Source organism: Mauremys mutica, chromosome 13 (assembly GCF_020497125.1).
Source record: "Mauremys mutica isolate MM-2020 ecotype Southern chromosome 13, ASM2049712v1, whole genome shotgun sequence".
Classification (NCBI taxonomy): Eukaryota; Metazoa; Chordata; order Testudines; family Geoemydidae; genus Mauremys; species Mauremys mutica.
In genome coordinates, this window is record NC_059084.1 from 24307649 (window position 1) to 24320203 (window position 12555).

Consider the following 12555-nt stretch of genomic DNA (forward strand, 5'->3'; position numbering starts at 1 on the left):
CCCGTAAAGCAGCTTCAGGTTGGTCGTTGACAGTATCATCACCCTCAAGCTGAAAATCCATCTCCTCCCAAATTAGCTTAATAGGAAATGACAAGGGCCTGCTAGCTAATTACCAGTGCTATAAAAGCAGCATCATTGCATAGCAGAATAGGAGTAGGGGGTGGTAAGAATTTCTGCAGAAATAAGAGGTGAGTTGTTCCTAGAAGGGACTCTTCTCCCCTTCTGTTATTTTTCAAATATTAGTGGTTTGTTTTAATTACATTTTGCCTTAAAAGAATTCTAGGCTTCCAAAAACTGCCTGTACAGTCATTTACCATTACATAATTTTAATGGCTTTTACTCACTCTCTCTCATGTTCAAGGGGCTCTTCAAACCTCATGTCAAAAGCAAATTAAAAGTAATCTCAGGATCTGGTCATGTACCTGCTGCCTCCCTACCCCCATTTCTGTGTCTTGTGCTCCTTTCCTGCTGCTTCTTAAAAGCACTTCTCTTCTCTTCCCCCCACCCCCCATTACTGTGTAAGACCCACCTATATGTGGGTGTATGAGGTAGAAGAAATATGGAAACAAACTAGTGTTGTTAAAAGTAAGGCTAATGATGTTACTGCGATTGGGTGTATGGCTCTACTGACTAGAGTGAGCTTCTCTGTAAGCACAGCAGTATTGCTGTAACCCACTAGCCTGTGGACTGAGTACAGGGAGACTATATAATATGCTGATTAGTGAGACTTATCTGGCCCCAATCACTTGCAAGATTAGGGACTAAAAAAAAGGCTTGTTCTATAAGGTGTCAGAAAGTGATCCAAATTCAGAGACTTTTTAGTGTCCTCTTTTAACAGGAATAATAGCTGTCTAGTGTGTGATTTTTAATGTGCTCCTGATTTCATGATGGGGGGGGGGGAGGAGAATGTCTTAATACAGTTCTTTCTTCTTCCTTGCCCTGTCATGATCTGTTTCAACAGCAGTCTCAGGTGCGCATGTATGCTACATCTTGGTTTAATAGTCTTAGTGGACTTATCGCTAGGACTAAAGCCCAACCCTGGACTATCTGAAGCAGGGCTTTGGCTGTGCTAAAGATCCAACATAGAATCACAGACTGTAAAGCGAGAAGGGACCATCGTGATCATCCAGTCTGACCTGCCACATAACACAGGCCAGAGAACCCAGCCAGTAACTTCTGCATCAAGCCCATAATGTCTGCTTGAGCTCGACCACCTTTTAGCAAGACCACCCTGGAGGCCAGGATAGTGCAACGCTTCTGGGGAACAGCACTGAGCTCTTCCGTGAGTGACTTCTCCCAAGTCCCCACTGAGCAGCAGTTCACTTGACTGCCTTTTCCCATGTATTCTGCCCCTCCATCCCACTGGAGGACTTCAGCTTTGTCATCTAAGCTGATATGTTGAATACTGAGCTGCCCTTAAAGGGACACTGTCCACTGAATGTGGGGTGTGTGTGTGTTTTGAAGCTTGCCTATTTAAAAAAAAAAAAAAATCCAGTTCCTGCTATGGAACCTTTGGTACATTGTGACTTGAGGTTTTAATCTTAACCTCTTTAGAAGGGATTTTTCTGCTCCCCTATCCAAAGGCCTCTTTGGTAACAGATGTGCCTGACAGACAAAGCCATGTGCTAGTCAATGCCAAGGGAATAGAAAGCTTCTTTCTAGCTGAAGGAAGCTGGTCATCTTAGGTGTTGCATGTAAACTATTGTTAGTACAAAGCTTCCAGACAAATGTTATCTTAAAGTTGACTTGGTCCCTCCAAGGGACATACTGTCCCTAAAATACACATGGCCAGATGAAAAGCCCTAGCCAGCACATGGGAATTCCTGGTTTACTCTCTAGTCTAGAGTGGTGGGAGAAGAGCTACAAATGTTTCTGCTTGAAGGGTAACCATGTAGCAAGCAGCCCCAGTGGTGTAGGAGGCGCTCACAGTATGAAGCACAGGGAACTGCTAAATGGTCTCTAGCACCAGACCCCAAATGACAAAGTGGGCTCTCCTCTGTAGGTGTTCTGAAAAGTCCCCTCTCCTTAGTCTGACTTTGCTTATAAGAATGGTGGGACACGAGGACTGGAGCCATTCAAAGCCAACCCTTAAAGAGGAACCAAAGCAGTATGAGTTTGTGGGGTAAAAAGCATTTTCAGGTGAGCTTTGCCAGCTACAGCTGATGCTCCTGAACCAAATGCTAGAAATAGCCAGCTGGCAGGACAGTGGTACCACTTGTTTACATTCTTCACACCTCACAAGCTTCCAACCTGTTAACAACCTCTACCTCTCTACTATCGAGTACTATCTGTGTAAATCTTAAGGCATTCTACAAACACTAATTAGTCCCACCTAATGACACCCCTGGGAAACGAGTCTTGCTCCCATATTACAGATGAGGATTAATGCTCTTGTCCAAGTTCAATGAGGAAGTTTGTGAGAGAGCCAAGATTATCCCTTTGCTCTCCTGGCTTCTAGTCCTCTAATCGGATGACCTCTGTCTGCCAGTGCTGCAAGGATTGGCAATGGGTGCTGTTTCAAAACCAACCGAAACCTTTTAAATGCTGGTTGGAAATATAAATGAGGAAGGTGGGTTTATAGCGGGGTGGGCAAACTTTTTGGCCTGAGGGCCACATCGGGTTTCTGAAATTATATGGAGGGCCTGTTAGGGGAGGCTGTGCCTCCTCAAACAGCTAGGCGTGGCCCAGCCCTTGCCCCCTATCTGACCCCCCTGCTTCTCATCCCCTAATGGCCCCCCAGGACTCCTGCCCATCCAACCACCCCTTCTCCCTGTCCCCTGACCACCCTGGAACCCCTGCCCCTGACTGCCCCCCCAGGACCCCTGCTCCCATTCAACCCCCCCTGTTCCCTGCCCTCCAGCTGCCCCAACCCCTATCCACACCCCTTTCCCCCAACCACCACCCTGAACTCCTCTGCCCTCTATCCAACCCCTTTCCCCCTTACGGCACTGCCTGGAGCACTGGTGGACTAGAGCCAGCCACGCCACCATGCAGCACAAGGTCAGGCCACGGCTCTGCAGCTGTGCTGCTGCCCAGACCATTGCGCCAAGGGCACAGTGAGTGAGGCTGCAGGGGAGAGGGAACAGCAAGGGAGGGGTTGGGGGCTCAGGCTGGGCAGGAGGGCCCCATTGGCCAGATGTGGTCTGTGGGCCATAGTTTGCCCACCTCTGGCTTATCGTAACCTAGTTCATGTCCAATGCCTGCCTCATCCTTGAGCTTACATCTTTAAAGATGGAAAAGCTACTGTAAGGCCTGGTCTATACTATGGTTCTACTGGTGTCATGGGTGTGCAGGTTTCTAACGAGTACAGTTATACTGGTATAACGACAGTGTGGGTGCAGCTATATTGGTATAAAGGTGCCTTCTATCAGTAGAGCTTATTTTGTTTCCTGAACCAGAAACAGGCCTACTAGTGTACAGTCCTTGGTATAACTACATCCATATTGTGGGGTGGCTGCTTTAATGATACATGGGGATAGTTTAAAGTAGTCAGAATCTCTCTACTCTAGACAAGCCCAGAGTTAGGGCTCTGGAAAAGGGAGCCCTGTGAAGGATAACTTCTTTTCCCTCTGTCAAGGCTTCCTTTACTCACAAGGTGTCTGTTGGATGCAGCAGGACAAGACTGAGTGCCATAGTTTGGAGATCCTGTGATGTCTTCCACCCAGAGGAGCAGTACCAACCTTGTGACATTAAAGGAGATCTTGGAACATGGGTTTGTGGCAGGAGCTTCCAGCTGCATCAACTTTTCTCCTGGCATCAGCTACTACTTGGAGACCGACAGTACCTCTAAACCAGATGCCTGGGATGGCATCCTTGACTTGGAGAACACAACAAAAGGCAGTTCTCAGCTTGTCCTCAAGTGGCCAGAGTCTCTGAGCAGTTGTGTGAAGGGTGACTTGAATTGTGTGACCCAGGGCCTTTGTGATGGTGGTCTTGCTTACTTCTGCAAGACCCCCAGTGTTCCAGTTACCTTTGACTTGTCCAGTGTGGTTTCTGAATCCAATAGCAGAGCCAACTCTATAATAGATGTATTTTGTGATGCCAAGTCCTCCACACCATGTAAGGAAGAAAAGCACCCCAAATCAATGGAGAACTTGCTCTCTAAAAGCTCTGAGATAACAACTGAATTCTCCAGTCTCAGGAAGCCACCTCCACCCATCTGGGAGATCTCTGAGATACAAGCCCCTCTGGACAACACTCTTTCTCTGGATGCAAGTGTAGAAGAGCTGAGGTCACTGGGATCTCTGAAACCAGATACCCCATCTCTGGAGAAATCTGTCTTTGCTATTGCTTTGGCTTGGCCTGGTGCCGCTACCAAGAGATCTTATGCTCCTGCCTTCAGGTCTCTCAGTTATGATACCCAGGGGAGTGAGCCAGAGCCCTTAACTACTGCTCACTGCATGAAGCCATTTGACTTTGCTATCCCCTCTCTGACAGATGGGCTGACAAGCCAAATGGGCCACAAAAATCAAAACTGCTCAAATGAGAGAGGAAAGGAGTGAGCTTAGCTCAGTGGTCGATGGCCAAAGCCATCGCACTAAGTTCTCCGGTGACATTACTTGGGACACTCTCTGGTAGTGCATGTGCTCTGCATCATGCAAACATAAGTGATGCATGGGCCAGGGTGTCTGCTGCACAAGAGGCCAGTGTATAAAGCCTGACTACAGTTGAGGGTGTTCATCTGTGTTGGAAACTAGCTCACCTGATGGCAAATCTCTGAAGTCTTTTTTAACAAATAGTTTCAGCTGCAAATGGTGGGAACCATCCTGGGTGAGGCTCTGTTGCTGCAAGCACAATGCCTTTCTCCACCTGGGGAAGGGCTTTTTACCCTCCTTCCCTCTATTCTTCTCTTCCTCCCACCCCCCCAAAAAAAATCTAGTGTGGAAACTTGGTAGGGACACTATTGGGTGGAGGAAGCTGTTCTGAATTCCTAGATCACCTTGGTGTGTCTTTTAAATCAACTGGATGTTGACTCTTGCTCAATAGCCCTGAACTTAATCTGTGACCTTCATAGTAAGCTGACTGCCTTGTAAAACTCTCCTGTCTTAATTGTGTTTGTAGTGTGCAAATAAAGAGAAGAACTCCATCTTGTGCATAGCTATTATTACTGGTCAGCTGTCATGCCTCAAGATAGTGAGACCCTCTGCTCCTTTTGCTCAGGGAACATAATGCTATTACTCTCCTTCAGCTCAGGTGTAGGTGCATATTCTCATTGGTAATATTTATGGGGGAAAAGCAGCCAGCTGTTAAACCAATAGGTACACTTAACCTACAAATGACTCTATCCTGCAAGAAGCTTAAAAAATAAAAGTACATGAACTAGAATACGTGACCATGCAAGATCCTAACTTAATTGACCATGGGGAGGGGGGGGGGGGGAAATGGTGAAATGACCAGTCAACTGGCTACTCTAACAGCTACATAAAACTACACAGGAACAATGGATTAGGTCAGAGAGTAGTGCTATACCTCCATTCATAGCAGAGTGGCGCATACAGCACACACTGAAAGCATACATATTCTTGTGAGTTTCTGCATGGGAGCCCAAGTAGGGATCTAAATCTAAAACCAGTAATTATAGGTAACTAAGTGTAGGTGAAATATCCCAACAAGACAATACTTAGTAACTGTTTTTGGGGAAGAGAACAGCTCATTTGAAACATGAGCCTATTTTCAACCTTGCCTAAACTAATTGGCTGGGTCATGATGAGGAGGGGGGAGAATTAAGGGATTTAGGCCTTGTGACTCACTGTTGTAACACTTCACTTCTTAGATGCTTGGGAAAACTGCAGGAACAACACTGATCCATAAAGCCAACTCGGCCCCTAGCCTCCCTATACAATGAATGCAGAGAGAGGGGCACCTAAGAATAAGCCCCCACAGGCCCGTGTACTAGGTATGGAGGTGCCAGAATTAGCCAGGGGGAGAGACTGATATGAGGTGTAAGTGCTGGAACTAGGGGTGCTGCAGCACCCCTGGCCTGAAGTGGTTTCCCTTATATACAGGGTTTACAGTTTGGTTATATGGCTCTCAGCACCACCACCCCCATACAAATTGTTCCAGCACCTGTGATGAGGGCTATATACTAAACCCTTCTTTCTCTCAGAAATGCATAGATACCTATCTCTGCTTCCCAGGTGTGAGGGGGTTTAGACAGCTAGGGCATTTTTGGTGGGAATAAGTTAATCACATGCCTTGCTCCACCCAATAGCTGGAGGAGGAAGTGATGCCACCTTGGCACCTAGCTTGCTAGGTAGAGCACTCAAGGGGATAGAGGAGATTTGGGTTCAAGTCCACTCTTGGCCTGGGGGAGAAAAATTTGAAGGGGAGGGGGTGTCCTCAGGAGGATGCTCTAACTACTGAGCTATGGGATATTCTGATGCAGGATGCTCTTAATCTTTCCTATTGTTCCACTGTGGATTTAAAAGAAAACAGTGACTGGAGCAGGAGTACTGGACCTTGGCTCTCCTGCCTCCCATGCAGGTGCCTGAACCACTGGGCTATAGTCATTCTCTCTGGCCCAAGGACTGTTCCATTGTGAATGAATATTTAAATAACCATTAGGTGTGTGAGAGAGAATGAATGCTCTGAGCAAAAAGCCATAAAGGGGATCACCACCACCTCCAAATAAAGGTTGATTGGTTCTGAATGGGATGTGATCCTGTAGACATGCTCACAGACTGCCTACAGGATTGGGTCCTGCCTGTGGCCAAATGCCTGTCTTCCCCAGTTTGTGCAGTGTTCTGGGGCTTTGATGGGAGATAGGCAGCTAGCTGCCTAGAAACAGTGGTTCTCAACCAGGGGTACATGTACCCCCCTGGAAGACCTCTACGTACTCCCAGGGGTACATCAGCTCATCTAGATCTTTGCCTAGTTTTACAACAGGCTACATAAAAAGCACTAGTGAAGTTAGTACAAACTAAAATGTCATATGACTTGTTTATATTGCTCTATATACTCCACTGAAACAATTATATTCTAATTGATTTATTATATGGTAAAAATGAAAGTGTGCAATTTCAGTAACTGTGCTGTAACACTTGGTTGGTTTGGTTTTTTTGGTAAGCAAGTAGTTTTATGTGAGATTACACTTGGAGATATGCAAGACAAATCAGATTCCTGAAAGGGATACAGTAATCTGGAAAAGTTGAGAAGCACTAGTCTAAAGGAAGACAGTGGTGCATGTGCTCAGAGGTGGCAGAAATATATAGGTTTAGTTAATTCATACCCTGAAAACATAGGTGCTTAGTGAGTTTAGGTGCCCCCTGTGGTCAGCAGCAGTTCTTTGCCATCAAAACTGCATTAAGTATCAAAGTACCTTTGTGGACTTGGGCCTAAGTGTCAAATTAAGCTCCACATCCTTTGAACCAGTATTTAAACTACCATTGATCCAAAAACTTTGATAAGGGAAATTTAATAAGTCCTTGAAACTACAGTGAACAGAAGCGCACGGCAGTAGGGGACAGATCACACTTATACAACAGATGGGATGGAAGGGCAGGTTAGTACCTGAAACTACTTTAACCCAGTTTAATAGATGACAAAGTGATTGCCCCTCTAAAATGGGAAATACTTATTTCTTTCTTCATTTCATCTTTAAATTAGTGTATGATATTTCAGAATCTACAGCGCTTTGTCCATTTATTTCAAGGTAGCAACTAGGTAACGTCATTAATGCTACACTCCACTTTGGGACAGGAGGTAAAACACTCTCTGGCCATTGAAATGACATTTCTAGATGGGCAACCTGTAGGCACCTGAACTGGAATCTGGGCTACACTGAGCAAGGCCAGCAGGTGGAATAACTTCCCATCTCTGCAAAATGTAGGTGAACAGTGAGTTCTTTTGTGCAATGGTTTTGCATCCTAGATATTTGAAACCGGAGCCAGGAGGGTTGCAAATAATTCCATTCAGTGGGGTTGTACATGTACATTGGGGGAAGAAGACTCCCCCGCCCCTTTGTCTATATCACTAAGTGAACTGTTACCCCCAAAGCTGTAACTTGGCAGATGAAACCAGCCCTGCCAAGTCTCACTCTTGCTAAAGGAATCTCTCCTGGGTTGATTTTTAAGGCAGAATTTAGGGTCTCTCTCTGTCTTACGAGACATTTAAGTCTTAGCTGGACTCCTGGCATCTCTTCCCCTACTTAGTCCCTGCTCACCTGCCCTGAGTACAGCCCATCAGGGCGGTGTGCCCAGCTAAGTAACTGTCCTAACATCAAGACTGGCCCGTCCTTAAGGCGGGACTACGGCATCCTGGGAGACACAAGCCCTTTACACACAGCAGCGAGATGGCTGACCTCACAAAAGAGGATCACCCCGGGGTCAAGCTTAGGGGGGCTGCCTGGTTTGTGAACTCAAAGAGCCACGACGTGCCAGGGGCCGGGAGGCTAGTGCACCAGCTGAGCACACAAGCAGCCTGAGCAGGGCCCGGCTGGGTCCAGGTACAGGACACGCAGGAGGGGCTGAAGAGCGGGGTGAGCGATGGCAGGAGCCGAGGAGGAAACCCTGAAGTTGGCTTGTGCCCGCTGGGAGAGAACGCAGCGGCTCAGGGTCAGGGGTGGGAAGTGTGTTTACACGAGCATCCCGCTGTATCTCTGCGGCGGGGAGACGGAGAAAAACGTTTATACCTAATGGAATCCACCCCCTCGGCGGAGCCCGTCCCCACCGTCCCTCCCGGCCTCATCCTCCAGGAACCCGGCGCGGCTGGGGTTAGGGGCTGCACGTTCCACGCATGACAGCGGGGCTGGCCCAAGCCCGGACCCGCCTCTGGAGACACTGGTGGCGGCTGGGGCTGGTGTGTGTGTGAGAGACTCTCTCCGCTCTGGCACGAGTGACACAACACCCGCCCTCCCCTGGCAGCTGGAAGGCGGGGGGGTTTACACAAAAAGAAACGCAGTTACCTCAGCAGCGTCCCGGGCAAGGTGCGAGTGGCGGGGCGCCGCGGGAGAGCAGCCATGTCCCGTTCAGCATCCTGCAGGCTGCCGTGCTGGGAGCCCGCGTCTGTGCGTTAGCTCAGCCCAGAGCAAAGCCCGGCTCGCAGGCGGCACGGCCGTGGCATGCCGAGGAAACGGGCCCGGCGCCCCCACCCGCACGTGGGCAAGGGCCATCAGCCCGGCTGCGGGGCTGGCCGCGGCGGATCCCTCTGCAGGCAGGAAGCAAAACAGGCTGAGCTCTATGGGAGCCTGGCGAGGACAAAAGAGCAGCTCTGCTCTCTAAAGGAGGCTGCGTTGACGACGGCTCGTTTCCCTCGTCGCAAATCACTGCATTGGCGAGGGGTCCCCCCTGGAGAGAGCGCAGGGCCTCACTGCGGTGGGCAGCCCACGCGCCCAGGGAAGACAGGCCGAGAAGTAACAGGCTTGATCTGCAGCACGCGCGGGAGCTGGGTTAGCTACTGGGGAAAGAGGCCTTGCTGTAAGGGAGGTTAAGCTCTGGAGTAGGCTGCTAAGGGTAGCTGTGGAATCCTGGTAATTCCATGGAATAACACAGATAGCCCCGGAAGAAGTTACGATCTACATAAAGAAGCCGGGCTGGAGATGTGGCGTATCATTATCCCCATTTTACAGATGGGGAAGTGACTAGCTCAAGGGTATGCAACCCCCAGAAAAGGTTTCAGGTCCCACTTAAAATCTCCATTTTACAGAGTGGACAAGTCGCTTCTCTTAGTTTTCCTAACTCACGCAGCCAGGAACAGATCTTGGATCCCATGACTCAGAGGCCTGTCCTTTAACACTTAGCACAGTGGTTCTCAACTCACACTATGGGTCAGAACCCCATTTTAATGGGGCCCTAAGGCTGAAGGGCTCAGGCTACAGGCCTCCTGCCTGCAACTTAAGTCTTTGAGCTCGGGTTTTGCCCCCCTCCAGACAAGGTGGTGGAGCTTTGGCTGCCCCATACGGGGTGGCGGGGCTCAGGCTTCGGTCCCCGCTCCTGGGGTCACACAGTAATTTTTGTTGTAAGAAGGGGGGTCACGGTGCAATGAAGTTTAAGAACCCCTGGCTTAGAAGTCAGAGCATCTTCTAAGTGTTTATAAAGCAGCTGAAGCCTTTTCTCATGGGGCAGTTTTTAGTCACATTGTCTTGTGAAGTAGGGTTTTGTAATGTAGGAAGGCGCTGGAGCATACAGAGTTGAAGTAGCTTCGTGTATTATTTCTGTAATCACTTTATATGGCCCTCATGGAAGGAAGTGGGTTTCTTAGGCCTGGTCTACACTGGGGGGGGGGGTCGAACTATGGTACACAAGTTCAGCTACGCTATTCGTAGCTGAACTCGAACTACCTTAGTTTGAACTACTCACCCGTCCAGACGCCGTGGGATCGAAGTCCGCAGCTCCCCTGTTGACTCCGCCACCGCCGTTCGCGGTGGTGGAGTTCTGGAGTCGACGGGAGTACGTTCGGAGTTTGACATATCGCGTCTAGATGAGACATGATATGTCGAACTCCGAGAAGTCGAACGCTACCCGCCGACCCGGGCGGGTAGTGTAGATGTACCCTTAGGAACTTCTCACATGATCTGTGTTTTCAGGGGCACCTCTCATCCTACTTTTAAAGCTCCTTTCATTCCATACTGGTCTAGTATCCTCTCACTTTTATTGATGAAAATTATTTACAATTGACATAGATACAAGAAACAGAGTACAAAGTCACTTACATTGATAGAGAGAAACCCCTGCCCTATTTTAAGGTTTGTGCAAGAATAATTTTGGTGTCCCTTATTATGGATGAATTCAGCATTCTCTGGATCCTATATTTGGGCCTTGACAGATGAAGAGGTATGAGAAAAGGGTGGAGGTTTGGCAAACTGGCAACGGGAGGAGGTTCCACACAGAGGCACTTAGTCTTGCTTGTGGATGGCTTTAGGGATAATACATTATATGGTAGTTTATTCATAACCATGGAGTTCTTTAGCAGGTGTGAGCTTGAACAGTATCTTTGTTCTCTGCCACCACTCCCTGGATGACTCCAAGTATAAGATCTCTTTAAATAGTCTATTAATCTGCAGTAGGTTTTACCAATGTCAAACCTCCAACACTCACTTTAGTCAGAATCATGGCTAGGGTAGATGGAGCCTGACTGAAAAGAGAGAGAGCCTCTGATCAGTTTAACTTCTGGAGCAAACAGCTGAACAAAAGCATACCTTTTGCTAACTGAACAGTCAATCTCCTGCTTAGGTCCCTAAAGAGAGGTGGGAACATATGAAGAAGAAAATACACTCCTTCAGGCTAATGTAATTGGCTGTGATGCAATAGGCCCCACAAGAGTAGAGATGAGAAGTCTGTTTCTGAAAGCAGCACTCATTTTAATTTCCTTCTGGGTGTGATGCAGGTTATTCTGCCATGCTGCTTCGCTTGTAAAGCAAACCTGCATCAGGCTGGGGTGCAGTAACTGACTCACAACAGCACCACAGCAATTAGGCATTTTCTTATTCTGTGCTTATGTTTACACAGGCATATATCACATCCATCACACATGACTATGAGGGCCTGAGTGTACACAGGGCTCAGGTACTTGAGGAGGGTTAAAGACAAAGTAGAAATACATCTACATTCTGTCTACGTAGTAATCTCTCCTTGTGCAGAATTATAGGCTGATTTTTGCAAGTATAAGAGACAAAGCCTGTTACTAATCACGGACAGGCTTCAGTGTATCTACCAAATAGGGAATTGCATGTTGTAGAGTTAGTGAAAATCAAAGCTACAGTAGTTACAGCAGTTCTACTACTACAAATCCCTGCCCTCGGATTGGCTACTGCTCTTAAACCACCATCCACGAGGCAAAACAGCTATAATGGTTTCAACTTCTATTAGGTGAATGAAATGAGAAGGAAGAACTATATAATCATGAAATTTCAGTGTAAGTGGAGGGATTCCTGGTAGAGGTGGCCAGGAGCCACTGTCCCTTCATTGATGCTAGTTCTTTTTTTAAAGGAGAGAAGTACATTATTATCCCTATCTACATATCAGCCTAGGAAGCTTAATTTGCAAGTTATAACAATTTAGTGAAAATGCCTCCATCTATTTAAATGCTCACTACAGTAGGCCCATGAGCAATGCAAACAGGGACACCAGAAATACTGAAGGATAAACCCTAGCTCTTGGGTTGGTCACACACTGCTTATTATGCATTCTCAGAGTGCCCTGCTGACTATTATTTCTAAAATATATTATTGCAAAAACAAGCACAGGTGGCAAAACACCTTTTAAAAGCTTTCTAAAGGAAGCATTTGTTTACGGTCTGAAGTATAAACACAGAAGAACAGCACAGGCTGGAGCTATCCATCACTCCCTAAATACCAGTAGGATTGGACAAAAGTTTAGTTCAGCTGGAGCCTGTGATGCTTTGGTGAATGGTATTGGATACATTCTTGGAAAGATTAAGGTGGTTGTGTAAATCTTCAGCTGGATTGTACCAACCAGTGTTTTGGGTGAACGGGGTAACAAGTTTATAAAAACAAAGCACAGCAGCCTTTTTTTAAAAATGTGATTTCTGATCAATCATGATTATCTTCCACCACAACAGAATTATTAGGGCAGACTGGGACACGGTGGAATTTAAAAG

The 12555-nt window shown here is 47.4% G+C and overlaps 2 protein-coding genes across 7 annotated transcripts in view; one reads left to right on the forward strand and one right to left on the reverse strand.

Moving 5' to 3' along the window:
* The window catches only part of MYBL2 (MYB proto-oncogene like 2), a 39380-nt gene extending 30241 nt beyond the window's left edge, over nucleotides 1–9139 (reverse strand). For all 3 annotated transcript variants that reach the window (XM_044986099.1, XM_044986098.1, XM_044986097.1), the window contains exon 1: nucleotides 8903–9139. In XM_044986099.1, coding sequence (XP_044842034.1) covers nucleotides 8903–8958 — 56 coding nt within the window. In that variant the 5' untranslated portion in view covers nucleotides 8959–9139. The remainder of the gene's footprint in view (nucleotides 1–8902) is intronic.
* On the forward strand, nucleotides 67–5086 carry LOC123348574. Of its 4 annotated transcripts, none has more exons than XM_044986103.1 (2): nucleotides 67–188; nucleotides 3613–5086. In XM_044986103.1, the coding sequence occupies exon 2, from the start codon at nucleotides 3651–3653 to the stop codon at nucleotides 4500–4502; it is 852 nt and encodes a 283-aa protein (XP_044842038.1). In that variant the 5' UTR covers nucleotides 67–188; nucleotides 3613–3650; the 3' UTR covers nucleotides 4503–5086. The 4 variants fall into 4 exon arrangements, with proteins under 4 accessions (XP_044842038.1, XP_044842039.1, XP_044842041.1 ...); XM_044986104.1 differs by having other exon boundaries at nucleotides 121–188; nucleotides 3578–5086; XM_044986106.1 differs by having other exon boundaries at nucleotides 146–188; nucleotides 3616–5086.
* Nucleotides 9140–12555: the final 3416 nt, after the last annotated feature.